This window comes from Plectropomus leopardus, chromosome 4, assembly GCF_026936395.1.
Source record: "Plectropomus leopardus strain MGB_pleo_1.0 chromosome 4, ASM2693639v1, whole genome shotgun sequence".
Taxonomy (NCBI): domain Eukaryota; kingdom Metazoa; phylum Chordata; class Actinopteri; order Perciformes; family Serranidae; genus Plectropomus; species Plectropomus leopardus.
This window is the reverse complement of record NC_142179.1, coordinates 7,579,561-7,600,311: the sequence shown is the minus strand read 5'-3', so window position 1 is coordinate 7,600,311 and position 20,751 is coordinate 7,579,561. Positions and strand designations below refer to the sequence as shown.

General features: G+C 39.1%; 1 protein-coding gene across 4 annotated transcripts in view; it reads right to left on the bottom strand.

Moving 5' to 3' along the window:
- nos1 (nitric oxide synthase 1 (neuronal)) overlaps window positions 1-20,751 on the bottom strand; it is a 60,177-nt gene that overhangs the window by 32,306 nt on the left and 7,120 nt on the right. For all 4 annotated transcript variants that reach the window (XM_088076459.1, XM_088076460.1, XM_042487595.2 and 1 more), the window contains exons 3-7: window positions 17,704-17,806; window positions 11,898-12,035; window positions 5,276-5,421; window positions 4,543-4,705; window positions 3,492-3,583 (exon numbers count right to left, since the gene is read on the bottom strand). In XM_088076459.1, the coding sequence (XP_087932585.1) occupies window positions 3,492-3,583; window positions 4,543-4,705; window positions 5,276-5,421; window positions 11,898-12,035; window positions 17,704-17,806 (642 nt within the window). The remainder of the gene's footprint in view (window positions 1-3,491; window positions 3,584-4,542; window positions 4,706-5,275; window positions 5,422-11,897; window positions 12,036-17,703; window positions 17,807-20,751) is intronic.

Here is a 20,751-nt window from a genome sequence, read left to right as displayed (position 1 = left end):
ATTCTTGTAAAAATAAGTAAAACACAGCAGCAATCTTTGATCCATATTATTCATAACTGGACTTTAATGATATATTATCTTATCAATATTAACTTAAGTAGAAAATAACAACAATAAACACAAGTAAAACAGACAAAGAGGAAAACAACAACAACGGTACAACGGTAAAAGCACAAATATTAAGAAAAATAACGAACTCAACAAAATCTGCAAGTCTACAGAAATGCCTCGCTTCTGAAATGCTCCAGCTATGTTACGACATTGTGCCGAGGATGGAGGAAAACCGGGTCACAGGTGGACCACAGAGAGCTGTGCTCAGTGGAGTCGACCCTCCCAGCTCCCTTACAGCCAAGATGGTGGCGAGGATAACAAAAATTGTGATTTATTCATCTCACATCATGCCTAACTTCAGTGGATCATAACATCTCAGGCATGAAATTAATCTGCAGGTGCTCTGGTTCCAAATGGGACCAAACTTTTCGATGAATGTCAGATTTTAGCCATGATGATGAAAAATTTGGCCTGCAACAGACGAGGTAAGGCTTGTTGTTTTCAGCTGAGTTGATTTCTGGAAAATTTTTGGCCCTTACAGGCAGCTAGGATCAGTCAACAGTCAAAAGGTCATTTTACACAGACTATAGGGCTGCTACAAAGTCCCTTCTTTATTCCGCCTTTGCATTTTTTCATTGAACCAAACAATGCCAGCATCATGTTGCTCCAGTGTGGGATTTTAGATAGCATGCCAGCATCACAGAAGCAAAAGAAAGAAGAAGAAGAAGAAGAAGAAGAAGAAGAAGAAGAAAAAAAAGTGCATTTCTATGTTTGGGAGAGGCATGTGTTGTAAAGCTAGAGAGCTAGAGAACAAACGATTCATTACGGACTAAAAACTGGATTATAATCGGAGAGGGGAGGCTTCGGACTGTCTATGATAAGTTCTATAAGAAAACTGGAATAGATTAAGGCCTCTGGGCACGTTGATTTGTCATCGAAACAATACTCGACTCTGTATCCAGTCAATCTGAGCCGGGTTCACATGGTTAGATCCCCTCCTGGCTTAAGCTTGGTGGAGATAATACTATAACTCGATATCTGAACTGTGCCACAGCACTTAGATCAATAGCATGTTGACATCTGCACATACTGTGTATGGAGTAAAAGGCGTTGCAACAAAGAATTAGATGAATATTTCAGGACATTAATCAACAAGATTGCTACCAGATGGTCAGCATTGTGCAAATAATTTGCCCAAAGGCATTTTCAATTATGCTCGTCAGAGGACTCATAGCAGGGCCAGAGCTTAGCTACCTTTAGTCTGCTCTACAGCCCAGTGATGTTTTAATGCCATGACCGGGTAAAAGTGTTAATACTGCTAAGCTGCTGGTAAGTCACTGAGGAGCAGGGAGAGCAGCTGGTCTGAATCTGGGCCAGTTGTGTTTGCAGTCTACATCTGCAGGAAACAGTCTCTCCGCTTAGAAACTGGTGTAAATGGTAAAACTAACGATCTGACTTTATATGCAAATGACAAGTTTTATTTTAATTTGTCCTCTTGTGGGCAACACATAATGTAGAAACTGGTTGGTGTGATGGCTGCACCTGCTGCCACAAAACTGATTTTAATCTACCAGTCCTGCGGGTGCTGCTGCTGGAGGGCCATCTTCGCAAGCTGGAGCAAGATATGTGCCCCTTAATGCCAAGCTCTTAAATACAGGAAGTGGCAAATCAGAACGTACCAAGTGCACGTCATTTCATGGGGGAGGATGAAATTTCTAGTTTGGAGATTAAATTTATCTAGTTTATAGACTATATTAGTTTGTTGAAACTTTCGTTTTTGTTAGAACATTTAACAGATTTACTAAATGTCCCGCTTTGCTTAATTTATAGTTTAGGTGGTAGTGTTTGTATTTGTGTTACACAAATGGTCTGATCAGCCAGTGCATATACAGTTTGTCCCTTCTTGTGGTCAGTTTGTCTCTGTTAGGTCAATTCAGCATAATCAGAGTTAAGATCTGAGTAGTTCACCACTTTCATAAATGTTGATGAAGCTTTAGAACATATTTTGTAAATTGTTTGCTTCATTGTGGGGTAAATAGAGCTCCGTCCCTCGCATTTGGTGTTATAACTTTCCAATACAATGTACAAAATACTGCATTCAGTTAGTCATATTTTTTTTCCAGAAACAGATACATTATGAGATCCAATTAATAACCAACCCTAACCCTGATCTTTAATTCCTATATTCATATATTACATAGAATATTTTTGATCGATGATGTATTAGGACATATAATATGTGATAACTCACAAATTAAAGATTGAAGAGCAAAGAATTTAAGTTATCATGTTGTTATTATCATTATTATTATTATTATCACTACTAAAAAAAAGTTCTAAATTGGCCACATGCTTTATAAAGTAATAATCAAGTAAAGTAAAGCTTTTTCTGCTGCTATTTTAGTCCTTGTGTATTGTACTCTTTGTATCTGCACACCTCTAACATCTTGACTTGATGGCCTATTAAAATTAGAAACCCATGCAGACTTATTAAGTGATTAAAAAACATTTATAACTGCAATATTATAAAATACAAAGGACTAATACAACTTTTTCACAACTTGGCAACTCAACATTTGTTCTTATTAATCAACTTACAACTTATAAACCCCTTATCAAAGGTTATTAAAGAGAAAGTGGTAGTATGATATTTTATAATTCAGCAACTTAACATTCAGTGTCTTTTTGTTAACTTGAAACCTATTTAAAAATGAAATTGAATAACATTTTGACTGACAATTATTGACACAATTGTCTTTCATTTGCAAAAAATGTTTACTGCACTGTGGACATTACATCATTATTCCCATGATATCCACCACTCGAAAACAGCTGAGCATGGCCCATCCATACAGCATATTTATATTCTGAGAGGAACAAAATGATTCCCACACTATTGCAACATGTTGCAATAGCACCATATGTTTATTTATGTGCCTGTGTTTATTTGTGTTAAAGCGAGCCGGACTGAGAAAGGATGTTGTGCTGGCTCTTATCAACATGTGTATCAGAGCTGTCCTTCCGAAGGCCAGGCTAAGTGTAGTAATGAGTCAGAAGCTATCCATCATTCAAGGACTAAATATGAGGTGTCACATGTGATTAGGACTTGGCAGACAGTGAGTGAGCACCGTGCAGGTCAGACAAATGACGGCTTGTTCGCAAGGTCCGCTGCCTTGCCAACAGGGTAGCGATTGGAGATCAGATAGACAGGCAGCAGATAGTGTCAGATACAGCCTTAAGAGACAGAGAGCACATGCTGACAGATGGGACAGTGGGTCAAGTCAGCGTGGTGATGGAGAGATGGAGAGGGGTGATGAGATACATGGAGCGACAGATGGGGAGAGGAGCAAGTGCGCTCGGAGGAACACGAGCGGAGTTGAACAAAAGGAAGTAAGACTTAGGCAAATAGTTGAGCTATGTGTGTGTTGTTGTTTTTTTACCTCAGGTTGCCTTTGTTGGTGGCGTACTTGATGTGGTTACAGATGTAGTTGTACATTCCATGAGCTGTTGTGCAGTCTCTAGCATCAAAAACCTGAAAAGCAAATGTGAAAATAAAAACTCAGAACCAAGTGCACTGTGCACAGTGACATGTTTCAAATATACAAACAAAATAAATACAATATTCATTTTTTCTGTAAACTGGTATGTGACTGCAAAGCCAAACAAGTGACTGAACCAAAGAGTATCTTTTACACAAAAGTGCACATTTTAGTAAAATTCATCTTGAAAACTATCCCCCATTAGAAATCTACTATAACATAATGTAAGTGTCAGGAATATGGCAACCATATCGAGATATTATGGCAAGACGGACAGCTTTAGGATCTATTGATTGATAATGTGTGTTAATATGCATTTGCTGTTTATGACAATGAATGTTTTTGTTTAGATCTCTAATACAGTTGTGATGTAATATGGCACACCTGCTTATGATAAAAATGTCAACCGAATCATGTAAATCTTTAAAAAGGTTTTCTTCCTTTGTTCTTCCTTTTTATTTATTTATCTTTTTTCTTGAATGTGTTTATTTTGTCTATTATACATGAATGTTAAATTTTCATTCTTATTATTATTGAAAAGAAAACGATCCACATTTATTTATGCATTTATTTATTTATAATGATCCCCATTAGCCGATGCCAGTGACACCAGCTAATCTTACTAAGGTCCAAAATTCAATACATCATATTCATATCATCACATCATGTACACAGGTGTGTGTGTGATGTACATTAGACTAATCACAAAAGATGCCGTGTACAACATCACATCTGCTCTACCTTAAATCCATCACATATGTACCTCGGTTTATGTTACATTACGTGGTCGTAGAAGTTTACTGAAGCATCCATACTGATACACATTCAATAACATTCACATAATTAGTCTCATGATCAGTCCATGAATTAGCCCCAAAGGCCAACATCAACACAAAAAGCATGCAAAGAGTACAAAGCATTATAATAGCATTTTACACATAGTTTATATTACCTGCAGTTTGGACCACTGGATCCTCCCGACGCAACGGGCAGCATTCCTCCAGGCGTGCTTGGCCCCATAAATCAGTTCGGTGTCTTTCAGCTGATACGTTCCTGAGGCTTCAATCTCCTTGGTCACCTCCTCCAGTCTGTCCACATGTGCCTTAGAGCCATTTCTGTGGGCAGGTCAGGTCCATAGGCACAACACAATAAGAGATCATGTACAATCAGTATACCTCAACACAGGAGTTGCTGGGTGTAAATTGTGCCATTTTGTAAAGATCCCTTGTAGGGGGTTGGGAGGGTTGGATGACAGATCATGCTGACACTTTGCCCCCCAGAGCTCTCCAAACAGACCATGTGCTTCACAGCTTCACCAACAGGTGAGAGAGAGACACCATGCACTACAGAGCTTCAGTGTTAAGTGAGAGAGAGCCTGGTGTGCCTCTGATTGGTTGACAGCTTTGTGACACTTTACAGTTTGTAAAGTTAGTTGTGAAGTAAAAAAAAAAAAAAAACAATCAACGGATATTCGAATATCTGAATATTCAGGTCCAGCCCTACTAAATACACATACAACACACACCCAAATAGATTAATTAATAATGCTAATACTTCCGCCGCCTTCTTTACTCTTTTTATTTAACCAGACAGCCCATTGTTACCCAGTCCTAAACATGTTGCTCTTTGGCTCTACCCATTGAGGTCTAGGTCTCAACTTTACAGATGCTACAGGCTGCTTTTACCTTTTGATGGAGGTGTAGTACTGGTCTATGAAGTCAGTGGCCAGTGGAAGAAGCTCCTCTTTGGTTCTGACCTCATCTGATTTGCGGACGTGCTGGTTGGGTATCATCACAGAGCCGAGGCACACATTTTCAGAACAGACTGGCATCTGAAAAGAAAAATATCGTGACAGATGAGGGAAGCTTTTTTGTGGCTGAATGCTGCTTGTTGGTTTTTCTTCAGTGCCAAAATGCAACTGAAAAACCACGGGATCAGGGCCAATGGTGCAGCTCTCTTGCAGTGCGTCTGCAAACAATCATATTTCCAGCAAAGAAAAACACTAACAGAAGATATTATGTTGGCTCATTTGGTGCACAAAACAGAAGACTCTTTTTTTCTTTTCTTTTTTTAAAAAAAATAATTCTTCAACATATTTCAGTGGCCTTCTGTATTCTTGTTCATTTTCTGCATCCATCTCTGTGCTCTGATTAAATGCAAAATGAGAGAGGCGTGGCATCCTCTTAATGCACAAAAGGCAGAGCTATCACATTACCTTCCATCTCTATTCATTTCAGATTACCCAGCAAAGTCTTTGTTCTGCTTGATATGAAATTTACACAGGGATGTGATTTTTCCAGATTTAGTTGGAATTCTGGATTTCCCAACCTATAAATGTGACCCAAGTAAATCATGCAAATCTGTGAAAAACTTTTTTTTCCCCCTTTCCAGATATTCACAAGGATATTTGTTTGGAGGAAAAAACACAATGTGGATTTTACACTAAAACTCATTAAATGTTTAAATTGCACAGATGTATACAAATTAGTTTAAGTCAAACTACAAACAGTAGTTTTCTGTGTCTAAAGCCACTAAAGGTTGGTAAATGCCAGTAAATAGCCTGCGCCAACAAGTGCGATGAACGGCAGCTAATTAACCACTATATTTACTGCTACCTGAAAGTAAAGTTAAGCTATTTATTCATATTGTTTTGCAAGATGAAGTGAGGATGCACTTTTGTGTTCATTTGCCTACCTGTACACAGTGTGGTCAGCTTTGCCGCCAGCAAACGACACAGCTGTGCTGTGTATGTGCTGTAAGTATGAGCAGATTTTGATGGGTGCCTCGTTTTAGTATGTTGCTTTCTTTTTGTCATGGGCAAACTGTATTTCTGATGAAAAAAGGTAACGTCTGCACACTTATTCCATCCCACATAAGTTTACGTCACCTATGTTAAAGTTGTATTAAATTAAGGTTAAGGGAGATCAATTCATGCCTAAAAGACACCTGAAAAACAGATGTACGCTGTTATTTGATAGCCTTACACCTACGTGATATGCGTATAACTACCCTGTTTCAACTTGTCAAACTGGATTTCTGTCCAACGTTTTGAAGAATGTATAATTTCACTTTAGCGTTTAGGCTGGTGGCGTGTATAACACTTGAATGCTCCACTTACTTACTGACATTTACCGAACTCATTGGCATTGTAAATGCAGGTAACTTTGTAGCTTCACTTTAATTGAATTTGCATATATCTATACAATTCAAACATTTAATAAGGTTTCTGCCTGACATTGAAAATCTAATTATGTTTAATGCATTTTGGTCTCCTGTGCTAAACTTGGATGCACAGAGCTGAATTAAAGGAGTGATCTGATAGATTTGGGTTATGCAAACCTAGAAATCTGTATATTTTCCTGCTTTTTTGTCCTTCGCCAATCACATGCCTGATTATCCTTTATGCATATTGCATACTCCAAAAGAAAAAAATGCTATTCTTTAACTTTTTCTATTTCTTCTCTTCTGGCTTTTGTGTGAACCATAACCAGTCTGCCTCTTTGCCCTTTGAAAGAAGATAAAAACATTCTCAACCTGTATAAAATGTATTTACCTTAGACATCTAGCTGAACAACCCTATGGACACATATCTCTTTCACTACTTTTCCCAGGATAAAAGATAAAGAGATGTCAACAAATTATAAAAAAAAAAAGTAACAAACTGTATTTCAATATGTAGGGCCAACATGCCACTGGGAGATCACATTGATCTATACTCAGAGTTTTTCATATTACATTAATATCATAAAAGGTCAATTTTTATCATAAGCTACGGTCTCTGAATGCATGCAAGGGATCATAAGTGTTTTACAATTTCTTTCATTATATCGCTCACACATGGCTGGCACGCATGTTGATGAATGAGTAAGTCAGTGAGTCATGGATTGGTATCCTTCTATTAAGCATAGACAGGAAGACAGAAAGAGCGAGGAGGAAAAACAGAAAACAAGAAAACAGACAGATGCAGAGAGAAAATTGCTCATAGCTGAGAGCAACTTTGTGTGGTCAGTTTAATGTGATTAGAGTTGAAGTCAGCTGTCACTTTGGTTTGCCTAAATGCCTTCACCAGCTTAGAGAGGGATCGAATGAGTGAGCAAGAGCGGACGACGGAAACAATAGCGCAGGCGTGCAGTCCAAGAGGAAATTTGACACTGACCCCAGCGCTGCTAAAATTGTCTCATTACGCTGAACCACACACTTGCACTGTCCAAACACTCAGACGTGGACCGGCAGTCATTCCAAAATAAACTTCCCTCCGTGTCCCTTCCAACAAATCCATCGCTTGTTTGACAAAAACAGAAAAGGAGGAAAAAATCTGTTGAACAATACAACAAACACGCCATCACAGCTAGTCAAAACAAAGAAAAATGAGAACGGAAATTGAGTAAGAATATGTAAAAGTGTTCAAATCAAAGACAAAAATAAAGGGATGATTCCATAGAAAAAGACAGCTTGGAAAAGATAACTGAAATCAAGAGAGAACAACAAAGCCGAGACAGAAAAAACATGAACAGTAGCCTAAGAGGTGATGGAGTAAACGGGGGAATGGCTGAGTAGAGCAGGGAGTGTTAAAAATAAAACAAAGGAATCACTTGTGCTCCAGCACGTCCGCTCATCATACTGCTCTGGGCATTCATGCCAGCCAGCTGTCCTTTTTGAAAAAGACGGATCATCCTCGAATACAGCAGCGTCTGTGATATATAATAAATCTGAAGATGCTATTACAGGCCATTCATCGGAATGCACAGACTGCGTCCAATAAGTCACCGAAGCAATTAGGCTGCCGTTCGCCGTTTACGAATGGCTGCTGTGTTTTGGGGGTGAATGCTTAAACAGCGGGGTTCACCTTGTGCTTGTTAGACCGGCTTACTAACTAGAGGGAGAAACTTTGGCTGCATTTTAAAATGGGAACAATGGATAGACAGGGAGGCTGATAGATGAAACCTTTTCTTAACTAATTCTTTGCGTGTAGCTGACACTTTTAGGAGTTTTACCCAAAGTTTTTGGAAATGACCTTATTTAAGTAATACTCTACCCTCCAAAAGACTGTTTGCTTATCAATTATTCAGCCCATCTTTCCTTGAATTCCTGAAGAAAACTGTTACTTTGTGTTATTGTGTGACTTTGGTAGGTCCAAACTTATTCTTTGAAACACCAAAGTCACACAATAATACAAACTAACAAAAGCCTCTTTTCCAATGCACAAAAAACACACCAACACCTGCTAACACCTGGCTTTTTAATGTAATGGGAAAGGTTACAATTGTCATTCACACCTGCATCAAATGACTCAGCAGTAGTCAGAGGTATTACTGGATCCGGTTCGGATCGGTATTGATGGAAATACAATACTCAGGTGAACGCAAACATTTTAGCCCCTTTGTCAGAGAGATGCAATGACATAGCACCACAAAATACCATCCGTCTCCATCCAAACAGCGCTCAAATAACAACCCCAATTAGTTTCAGCTGAGTTTGAAAGACAAACTGATAAGAGATATATAAACAGAAGTAACCAGCGTAACGTTTTCACTGGCCTTCTGTTTTCTACTTTTTACTAACCTGTTGTTCTGGCCTGTCAGTGATGATGAATGTGACACACACAAACAAAAAACAAACAAAAAAGCTGCAGAGCTGTATACACATCTTTAGTTTATTGGCAAAGACTCTGCCCTCTGTCTGTATGGTCTTATTTTCTTCTTATTTTCTAAGTTAGGACATTTGTGGGTGTCTACCCCCGGGTGAGGTGAGGTCAGGGCCTCATAAAAAAGGTAGCAACCAGGTGCCAGACTGTTAGCAGCAGGTACCAAGTGACACAGTGCCAAAATAACACAAATAGAATGGGATGAAACACCAAACTGCAGGACATGGACCACTTTCTCATTAAATCTGGAGGAATTGTGCAGGTGATAGTTGTGGTTTTGAGTGAGATGTCTTGATAACTATCAGTTGGACTGCCGTGAACTTTGGTGCAGACATTCATGTTCCCTCAAGATACATTTTAATAACTTTGGTAATGTTTTTCTGAAAGATTTATCGTCTCATAAGCTTTACCCAGATTTCCCAAACCCTCTGCTTTCGTGCTAAATAGCAACGAGCTCAATCACCAACATTTCAGGCAAGAGCTCTCTAATGTATGAATACTTAGTGAGAAGCAGAGAAAAGGCACGCCACGCTGTGCTATTATTCTTCAATCTACTTGACTTGCAAATTATGTGTTGGTAAGTCTGCAGGCTAAATGTTTTTTCCAGTCAACCACTCTACTGTATTTATGTTCATTGGTGCCTTTAGGGTACCATTAAAGCCACAGATCACATATCTGTTACCTTTGCTGACCTGAAAGTTTTGCATGTCTGTGACTTCATACAAAGGCTGACACACAGGGTTTATGCCTCACATACATTTTTTTTGTTTGTATGTGAAGACATAGCAGCTTTTGATTTGTCACGCCTATGACAGCAATATCTGCACCTTTTTTTGGAACTTGTTATATTTGAAAAATCAGATAATCTCTCATTTAAATACAGGCTTATTGATATCAGTGATATTGCCACACTACATTTAGAACCTCTAAATCTTTTACTGTACAATTAATATACAAACCATGTACTTGTGAGATTTTACTTAGAGGCCAAAACAACAGAAATCCATGAATATTGTAATGAAATTCAATACAGGAGTCCTGTGGTAAATTATCTCATAGTGAAACCTATAATCTTCAATTTCATTGATGTGTCATAGGGTGCTGGTCCAACTCTAGCTCTTTTTAAAGTTGTAGTTTTTGGTCATGTTTGATTGAATTGCATTTTAGCACAAAATGTACGAGTCAGACATCTGCTGCTACAAATAGATTTTCTATCATTTGTGGTTGGACCGTAGACTAGGAGCCCTGTTGAAATATAAATAGTAATTGATTGCACAACATTGCAACGTATACTCTGTGCACAGATGGAGCAGCAGAACGTCAAGCGCATTGAAAGTTAAATTAACTATTCATTCTGCTGAGTGTAAAAGTTGGCATTCATTCGTAGCTGCTGCTCCTCCCATCATTCTGATCTGATCTGCTGTAAACAGATCTACAGAGTAATAAAACTGCTGCTGAGGAAAAGAGGAACTCATGGAGCTGCCTTTACAGACACGCAAAAATCTCCGAACTTAGAGAGGGAACAGAGAGATACAAAGGGGCGTGCACACAATTAAAAGGAAAAAAAAGAAAAAGAAAAAGAAACTCCCATCGAAAGCTACCACCTCACAGACACACTCATTCTGTGGGAAACACTGCATATTCATAAGGCACCTAAAATATTTAACAGAAATTTCATATTAAAGCATAGCTTTAAAACTAACAACAGAATTGACGAACAATCATCAATCAAGTCCTTTTCAACCATAAATGCAAATCCTTTTGCATTTTTAATCCGGAGGATTTGTTGCTTTTCTTTATCTTTTGTGATGGTAAACTGAAAATATTTGGAACAATGAACAAAGCTTCCTGTGCACAGCCAGTATGATTGTCAGGTGCTGGTTAGTAGCATGAACATTTAAAGCAAAAAACTAAATCGACCACTGCGCACTGAAGAGCTTCCCTATGACTTTATTCAGAGCGCGCAATGTGTTTCGCCTGTAGCTTCTTCAGGTTCGCTCAGTTACAATTAGTACTCACAGGTGTGATAAATACATGAGTCGCATGACTAATTATTAAAACCTTTTTTCTTTTTTTTTTTTCAAAGTGAAGTGTATCAAAATCAAATTTTCTAAAGTGAGCATAATTCAGATTTGAAGTAATTCTTCAGTTTGCAGTGGTCGATATAGACTGCTGGTAGCACAAAACAAGTGTGTGTTAGGAAGTGTTTTTATGTTTAGTTTTTTCTAGACTGAGAGAGAAAATAATAAGCAGATGAATCAAAGAAAATAATGTGGTTATGACTTATAGCTGGATTGTATAGTTATTGATGGCCCAGGGTCAACAAACAAACCTAAAGTAAGTTTTGTAATGAAGTTATTTTTGCAGGGCTGCTGCATTGCATTGCAATTGCATCACACAGGTGTTTCTATTTTCCTGGTCACTTGGTGCCAGAAGGTTCATTTTTAGTGAAGGGTGTCAGGGAGTCAAGAAACAATAGCACCTTACAGACCTTCATTAGAGTCAATGCTGGCATGAAAATCCTGACTAATATGGAATAACTTAAATCATGACATCAAAATCTTTCTCATCCTCGCCAGAAAGGTTGCCTTGGTGACAAACGTAAATGCTGCAGCAGACAGCTTCATCCAACTGTTAATTGGGCTGATTTCCATATGTCTTACCTTGCTGGAGCTGTGGTGGAGCGTGTCGCTGTAGACGGTGCCAGTCTCCCAGTTCTTGATCTTGATGAAGCGGGGGCACTTGGAGGGGCTTCCGTTCTGCAGCGACTTAGTGGGGGAGGACCTGCCCTGGGCCGGGGGCTGGAAAAGGGCATACAGACATTTACACATGAGTCATTACTTCATGCCTTTGTACTGGCTCAGTCTAAGGGGGTTCTGACCTCTTCGACACCTTTCGTGCAAGCTGGATAAGTTGTTTATGACGGGGAGTCATACTGTGATAAGTGCAGGAGAGATGCAGCCCTTTCATTGTGGGGAAGTGGATTTGAGTGCCACAAACGGATATTGATTGGCAAGTTTAAGATTGAAATAACATATCTGGCAGAACTTTTATCGGACTTTGAAAAGCATTTGGAGGCTTCGACTCTCAACTACCGGCTATTTCTTCCCAAAAATAATCAGTTTGTCTTTGTGCTTAAGTTTCTCTAGCACAGAAACTACTTACATCGCTTCCTCTCTCCATTTCTGTTTTATTTCTCACTCCACGATAAAAGCAATCAACATTTAACAGCAGGTTGATGGCAAGCTAACTCCTGGCTCACTGGGTTTTCCAATACTGTAGCTATTGACTTATGAATGCCTGCAATTTAACCCCAAAGCAAACTGTAAGCGTTCCTCGAGAAAGGCACAGAGTGATTGCCAAAGATCAGAGTAATCAATCCCGCACCTTGGAAGCTCTTTCATCATCTCCCACGGTATTGTTAATTGCACAGTGGAGCATCCCCCCTGAACAACAGTGCCACAATCATCCCGCTCGCCGGGGAGACGAATACCAACAGAGTCAAGGCAGTTGAGGCTCATTGTCATTTTGCATCCTCTCCAACAGCAGAGAGGAATGAGGTGGATTGAATTGAATTTGATTTTGCGCACACAGAGAGTAAAGAGCTTAGTTCCTGTGTGCTCATGCTCCAACAACAGTAACCCCCACTGCGCGGCTCAGATATGACACATTGTTATCACCAAGGTTGCGGACAGGAAGAAAGATCACTGTACCGTAAAGAGAGCTCTCAGTCAAACGGGCAAAGAAAATCAGAGGCACTGAAGAGGCAGCTTGCTGACAGAAAAATCAGAGCAGCTGTGTATTTGAATATGAATATTAACCTTGTCGTTAAGTGACCGGGAGCTATATCGCTCTGGCATTTACATTTAAGAAAGGCACTTTTCTATTAATGCCACACACAGATTCAGAGAAGCTCACTTATGTGAACAACTTGGAAATGTCAGTTTAATTCTTTTCTTTATTAAACATCTGTTCTTGTGTAAATTTTAAATGTCAGGTTCACCGTGGAAGGATGAACATCTTTTTTGCTCTTGAGAAAATAAATGTTTGAGCAAGACACACATAGATCAAGAGAGATAAAGGAAGAAAATTATGTGTCAAATATAATTAGCCAGTTGACCTTTTGCTAAATCCCTCCCACAAACATGATTTTTTTTCCATGGATGGTGAAGGCATGACCCGCCCTACTCGAACTTAGCCTTCATCTGATTGGCTCACCCTGATATTCTTGACCTGATCCTGAATGAATAGGACCCAGATTAGATAATGTGAAAACAACTGGGGGACAGCTGCTGTTGCATCATATGGTTTATTTATTTATTTTTTTTAAATTACACACATATTGCACAAATGCAACTGTTCCATCTTTAAGTGAAAAAATATTCCCACCGGTCCTAAAAGCAGCAGCCCTCGCTGTCCACTTTATGCTTTTTTGCCATGTCCATGTCTGCTACGTTGCAGGAAATATATGCTGTTAGGTAACTGCTCATTCACTTGTTTACCATCCGTTCTTGCCAACATTTGAGTTTGGCAAGAATCAAACCTTCTATCTTGTTTGTTCCTGACATTTTAGTTTGGCCCACGTAGTTCATACTTGGCGTATGTCTTCAAACTGTATTATTGTCCTATCATCATGACGTGAATGAAAATAAATGCAGTCTTACTTGATTAACCAGTATTGTGTTAATCATACAGTATATTTTAAAATACAAGCCAAAGGCAACATAAAATTAGTTTGAGGGCCACAATTAGCCCCCAAGCAGGCCTTTACATGACAGTTTGGGGGAGTGTTTGTTTTTTTCCCCAGAAAGGCAAAGGTGTAACTCGCACTACTCTCCCTCCAGTACAAAGATGGTCATAATTTTTGACAAACCTATCGTTCCTTGCAGTGTTGACTAAGCTGAGTCTGAAATCACTTCCTTGTTAACTCAATAATCAGCAGCACTTACTCATCACAAGTGTCGCCACTCAGCTGTAAAGTTGCTCAAAGGTATCTTTTGCATTTTTAAAATGCAAACCATTGCATCTTGGAATTGTTAGCAAGTGTACATGCCATTAATACTACTTTCTTAATTTCATTGTGAGATTTTTCAGAGTGCTATGGAGTATCCTAGGAATGAGTCCTAAAACCCGGAAATAAATTATGCATTTCAGCACCTCCGGCTCCCTTGTCTCAAAGTCAGTAGGTTTTTGAAATGGGTTATCACTTAGACACCTCAAACAAGGTCTGTGGTTGACACAAGCTTAAGGGACTTTCACCTTTTTTTTTACGACAAAAAATATACCAGTAAATAACCGACTCCTGAACTTTGAAGCTTTTATATGTCATTAAAAAGGCAGTTGCTAATAAATGGCTAAATTAGATTACAGAACATCATCACATAGAGGTGCGCCAAACACAGCCTTACAGCCTTACAGTAGCAGTGGCGATGTGACCTTAGTGTGATTGTTTATAGCCTAGTAAGAGCTTCATCTTACTGGCAATTAGATTTAGGCTTCAAAAAGTATCATACCACAGAGGTTATTTTCTGTAATGATCCAAAATCCGATGGAAAAATCCCATAAAGCTTTTTGACGAGGGAACTAGAGTAACGTTAGCTTCCGGGTTGGCCTACAGAAAAATGTCATCCCAGGGGCACTCTATTTCTCCACATGAAGAAGCGTCAATATTAGTATTTAAAGAGTGACTTCTCACTCAAATCGTGAGCCAAACGTTTAAAAAAAATTTGCATAAATTTCAGATGTAAATCTGATGGCATATGTGATGTGCTAGAACAGAAAGCCTGCAGACATAGCAGTACAGGCATATCTTAGCAATTACAAGAAACAACACTGGCTGAAAAATAATCTTAGAGTAAAACAAAAAACTCACTGGCTGTTATTTTATCTCTTTGTTTTGCTCATGCACAAACTAAATCCAGCCTGTTTCAATGACACAGTTCATATGACTGAGAGAAGTTACTGGACCACACAGACAGACAGACAGACAGACACAGAGAGAGAGAGAGCACATAAATCCCCACATGCTTCAATCACTAGGCCTCAATGTCAAGAATAAGGTGTGGATGTAACAGAAGGGAGCTTCCATGAAGCTAGAAATGAAGATAATTGAAGCTAATCTGATGAAGATAATCTCATAACGGGGCATAATGACCAAAGTCTTTCTGGTAAATACAGTTAAACAGTAAAAGTTCCTCATTCAGCCATTAATTACGACATCTGATGGGAAATAGAGATGATAAATACAAGACAGGGGGTAGGTGGGAAAAGAGTAAAAGTAGAAAGTGACAGAGATGGACAGATGTGATAATTGTTCAATATGTATATGTTTTAGTCGTGTTTTGATCGATTTTCAACCAGTTTCGTATAGTGGGTAGTATGTGTAATGTTAAATTAACTGTGTTAACGTCAATCTTACCCAGCAGGGGGCGCCATACTGTTTCTTGTTTTGTAAATGGTAAAACTAAGCAGTGCTAATAAAATATGAAGCCCAATTAAGTTACTGCTCTGTCTGTTTCTCGCCTACCATGTTCCAGAAGTATATTTTAGCTTCCCATGCAACTGTTTTTGGAGTTCGTTGATTATCAGCCGCCACCATATTGTCTTGCAGAAAAAAAAAACCAAGCTAACCGAAGCTAACGCATCACGTCACCCACCAGTGGGAGTGTTGAATTCTGGTAGTTGTAGGTTTCCTATCTCTTGAGCAAAAAAGCAAATGCCAGAGCCCTGCTCCTCTGTTTTCTCAAGTGATTTAACACCAAACGTATTTGCGTCTTTATACTGTATAGACATCCTAGTTTTATGAGATGACCATCTTTCCAGATATAAAATACTTCATTAAACCTTTGCACACTGGACATATTAGCTTGGTTTCTTTCAAAAACATTGGAAGGAAGCAAAGAGCAACTTAAGACAATTAAAAAATTAGCAAGAAATTAGTTACATGTACAAGAAAAAAAAAGGAATTATTACTATTATTATTGTTATTATTATTATTACTATTATTATTGTTATTATTATTATTATTATTATTAAATTATTTTTAAAAATAAATGAAATTTATATTATATATATATATAGTAATATTATTAAGTATAATTCTCTTGTCATTTCTCCAACTTTTTTTTATAAAATAGTTTTGTAAATATACTTATGTCTCACAAATTGATGAACATTTTTTACCAAGTTGTTCATTGCCTTTTTCCCCATGTTTAAAAAAAAAAATCAAACCAATTTGCTCAGGGTTCAACAATTTAAATACTTGAAAGGCGTCTGAATGCAGCACAAGAAAAGCGATGTCAGTGCAGGTTTCAAAGGGGTTAAATTAGGCAGAAGCGGAAGCTCAAACTGAAGCCACATGGACACTTCACCAGAGTGAGAGAACTAATTTGGAGTCAGCCGAATTGCCACTTGAAACACTTGTATCATACAAAAAAATGACTTTAATTTTCTGAAACCATTTAGTGTCTGACTTGAGTCTGGCAGATTAAACACTTAGCGATGAGCAATCAAAGTTAGCATCAGTGTCTAGCAAAACGCCTGCAGGGGAACTTCTTGCTGCATGAGTCACTATGCATATACTGGACACACACACACACACACACACACACACACACACACACACACACACACACAAAACTAATTCCACTTCACAAACACACTTTCTCATAAGAACATAGGTTTCCTCAGTCTAAGCAATCACTACCAATAGACAGATATGGCTTCCTACTATGTTGCACAAACATATCCTCTCAAACCGCCACCAAGAATGCATCACCCACCCACCACTCTCCTCACTCTTTCCAGAACTCTCACACAAATATTCTCACAAGCATGCACATTATCACCCTTTTTCTCTGCAGGTCTGAGGAGCTGGATCATTTCTACAGGGGCTACATTTGATGAAGACAGACGGATCAGCAACTGCACGTATTCATTATGCCTTCTGAAATCATTTCATCCCATCCGGTCCCATTGATGCAGGGCTTGAATGACGTCACAAGTGGGTGCATAGCGCGGACCATGTGCAGATTACGACACTATCTCTGTCACAGACACTCAGACCTGTGACCAGACCCTTCTGTGTGGAAGGCATAAGCTGGATTTAATGCAGCACCAGCTTTCCCCCCGGAAGCATCTAATGCCTAGGTGATAGGATCTTAAGCAAAGGCTTTACTACTATGTGCAAAGAAGCAACACAGATGTGCGTGCTCAGTTTCTGAAAGCTGGTAAAGTGCCAATAGTGTGGATTATTGTACAAGGCTAAAAAAGCCAGAGAGGCAAAGACGGCCATGGGTGCACATGCATTATACAGCTGCTGAGATTCACTTGGCAGGCTTGCTTGAAAACACATGCACAAACACACATCCTCAAAGATGCTCCAGTTATTGATCTAAGAAAGTAGTATGCTCACACATGATCTCTTCTGCTCCGAATTATTTCACGGGTTGAGCATTTGTTTCGTTTTACCTTGTCAGTGTCAGCGTTGTGGAGCACCACCGGCATGTTTTCCAGCATTCTGTCGTTATCTGACGCCAGCTGGGGAGACGTGCCATTTCCCACGCCGAGGTCCCTAGAGGTCAAACACAATTTTCTGTCAGGTGTATGTGTGCTCATATCTGGTGCAAAAAAGCTTTTTCATTCAGCACAACAAGCCACCTTTCTACCGTCTTTACAAATAAATACACCATGGATTTGTACAGTCTCCAAAATGCTATTAAATCAGGAATCCCTGCACAATTTCTAAAGGGTCTGCACACCCACATAGGTGTTTTCTCTGTCAGGCCTTCGTGGGTGTGCAGACGGAGCTTGGCTGGCATCTCTCAGGCTCTCCTGTGCTTCTTGTCTGCACCTGTTGCAGTGCTGCAGTGGGACAACTTGCTCCTAAACGCAGGTCAGCCTCAGCAATTTCTCACCACGGCTGCGCTCAAACTTCATTCTGAGAAGAAGTGGGCGTAAGCCACTAAAACTTCAAAGAAAAAAAACCTTGTGAGTGACAAGGGGGAGACAGGAACTTTAAAGTTAATTGCAAAAGGTGTGTTGACATTGCGTTTGTGATTTCAATCAGTTTAGCCTCACTTTGATTGTTTGGGGTCTCTGGGAATAAATGAGAAAAAAATGTTAATACAGCACTTTCTCTGCCTACATGTTCCTTATTCATCCAGGAAATTAAAACTGCATTTATGTGTCTTGTCACAGGCTCTCTTGTTTGGTTTTATAACTGCACTTAGACTGGTGAGAACAGGCTTATCATTTGAACAGGTTGCACAAATAAATCAAGATGATTGACAACATTTTTTAACATTAGAATACACTTCACTGTACACACAGCTGCTACAAACCCCCCTAAGATAAAAAAGAACAGGATATTATGGAGATCTCACTTTGAGCTTTAACTATATGATCTCAAGAGACTATAGAAGAAGGGGGAGGGGAGCTCTCGGTGCTGCTGCTGTGGCAAACCACACGAGACATGAATAAACACTGCAAACTCATCAGCGTGTGATTTCAAGTTTGCCTAGCTCCATCGAAACACCCACGTATCCTCATCTACTGTCTTTCACACTCACTCCCCCTCCCCCTATCTTTCCCATGAGCATGTGTCCATGCTAATTGTAAATCTTCACAGGCATCCCTTCTCCCTTTCACATTCCCTGCCACAATGTATCTCCTTATTGCCACAATTTGCATGAGCTCATTTTTACCCCCACGATCCAAAGGTGGAGTTCAGACACGCAGAAACATTTCAGGAAGGTTTACATGTAATTTTTTGTCAGCTCTGACTCTGACCTACAGTCAGCATCATGCTGAATTGTGAAATTGTGACCTCTTGTGCTCTGAAAACAAGCTGTCAGTTACAATGGGTCATTTGATTCCAGGCATAATAGTCATCAAGAAATAATTTGAGCGATGTTGATTCATAAATGCACCCAGAAAAAACGAACATTATTGGCAATTTGTTTCACAATAACTTTCTTATGAGCTTCTACTTAGATCTCTAAAGAAGGCTCTAGATTAAATTAAGTTATCTCCTTCCTGGTGCTGTCCAAATGTCAGCATGTTCCTTAAACTATATAGTCTTCAACCCCATTAAGAAGCTGCTTTTGCAAGACTTCACCATCTTCCCAGAATGCAATGAATCACTCAAAGCGTATTTATGAAAGAGAGGAGGATGTGCACGGATTGGTCAAGAATGACATTGATTCAAGGAGACTGTAGCCTCAATTTGATTTCAATCGGTCGTGGGAGTACAATAGCAGATAACTGCGACGCCAATATCAACAGTACACTGTGCAGACCATTTAGACGGAGTCAGGGATGGAAGATTGGCTATGAGGCCTTATGAATAGCTGGTTCTGAGTCAACACTTAAGAAAAACCAAAAGCGATCCCAGGCAACATTTGTCATTCTAATTCATTAAATGTTAAGATGGAGACACTTCTAAATGACTCAGAGCACTGTCACACCTGACCTTAATAACCAAGGGGGACTATTTGGAAGTTTTAGTCTCTTGCAAACAGATAACAAATAGCCTAATGACAAGTTTGAGACACGCTCTGTGTGGCAGTGTGTAAACTAGGGTCCTCTGTGTCACATAATGTGGGGATAGACATCAATGCTAATGAGGCAAATACTATTTCTAATGTGCATCCTAACATTTTTATGTTAACTGTGGCATCAAATTAAGGCAGCTGGAACTGCGACAGCAAGTTTTGCCATTGACATAAAGTTGGAATTGAAACAGGGAATAAAGTTTCACTGGAAAATAAAACGGCTATTGAAAAAATTTTTAATTTTGATGTGTTCTGCTTTCTGATATGTTTTTCATTGACAATCTTCAGATTTTTTTGCCATGTCACCCTTGACAGACTGGGTCCAGAAGAGATGTTCTCTACTTAGTGTGTTGATTTGATATAAATAATGCTTTCTTTGCCCCTTCTCATCAAACTCCTCACCTCCACAGCAAAATAGTGACAGAAAAAAAAAAAGACCGAGGATTGTCATTTAAGAGCACATTATACACATACATATACACACACATATACGTTATATATATATATATATATATATATTCCAAGTACAGTCCCTCCATGATTTTGCAGGTTGATCTGGGAATTTTTTGCGACCTGAAATTCCTGATACCATGGCAGAGTTTCTAATACATTGCAGTGTAACTCGCTATGTTTACTTGTTGAGGGCAGCAGCTGAAGAACTATCTGCATAAGCAGCTCTTTCTGCTGGTTAGCATATGCTAGCACAGCATAACCCTATCTCATCCCTTCTCGTCATATTTTGCCACTTGGGCAGAAGCCTGCAGCTAACATTTGACATCAAGCCGTTAATCTCACACTGACACCAAAACAGCTCGACTCTGTTAAACCTGTTAATAACTCCTTGGTAGCTGTGTGAGGTTTACAGTTAGCAGTTAGAGGGTCTGAGCGAATCAATACGATGAGCCCAGCTTTACAATAAAACAAGATTTTACCAATATTGAATATTCTTATTTCTGGTAAAGTT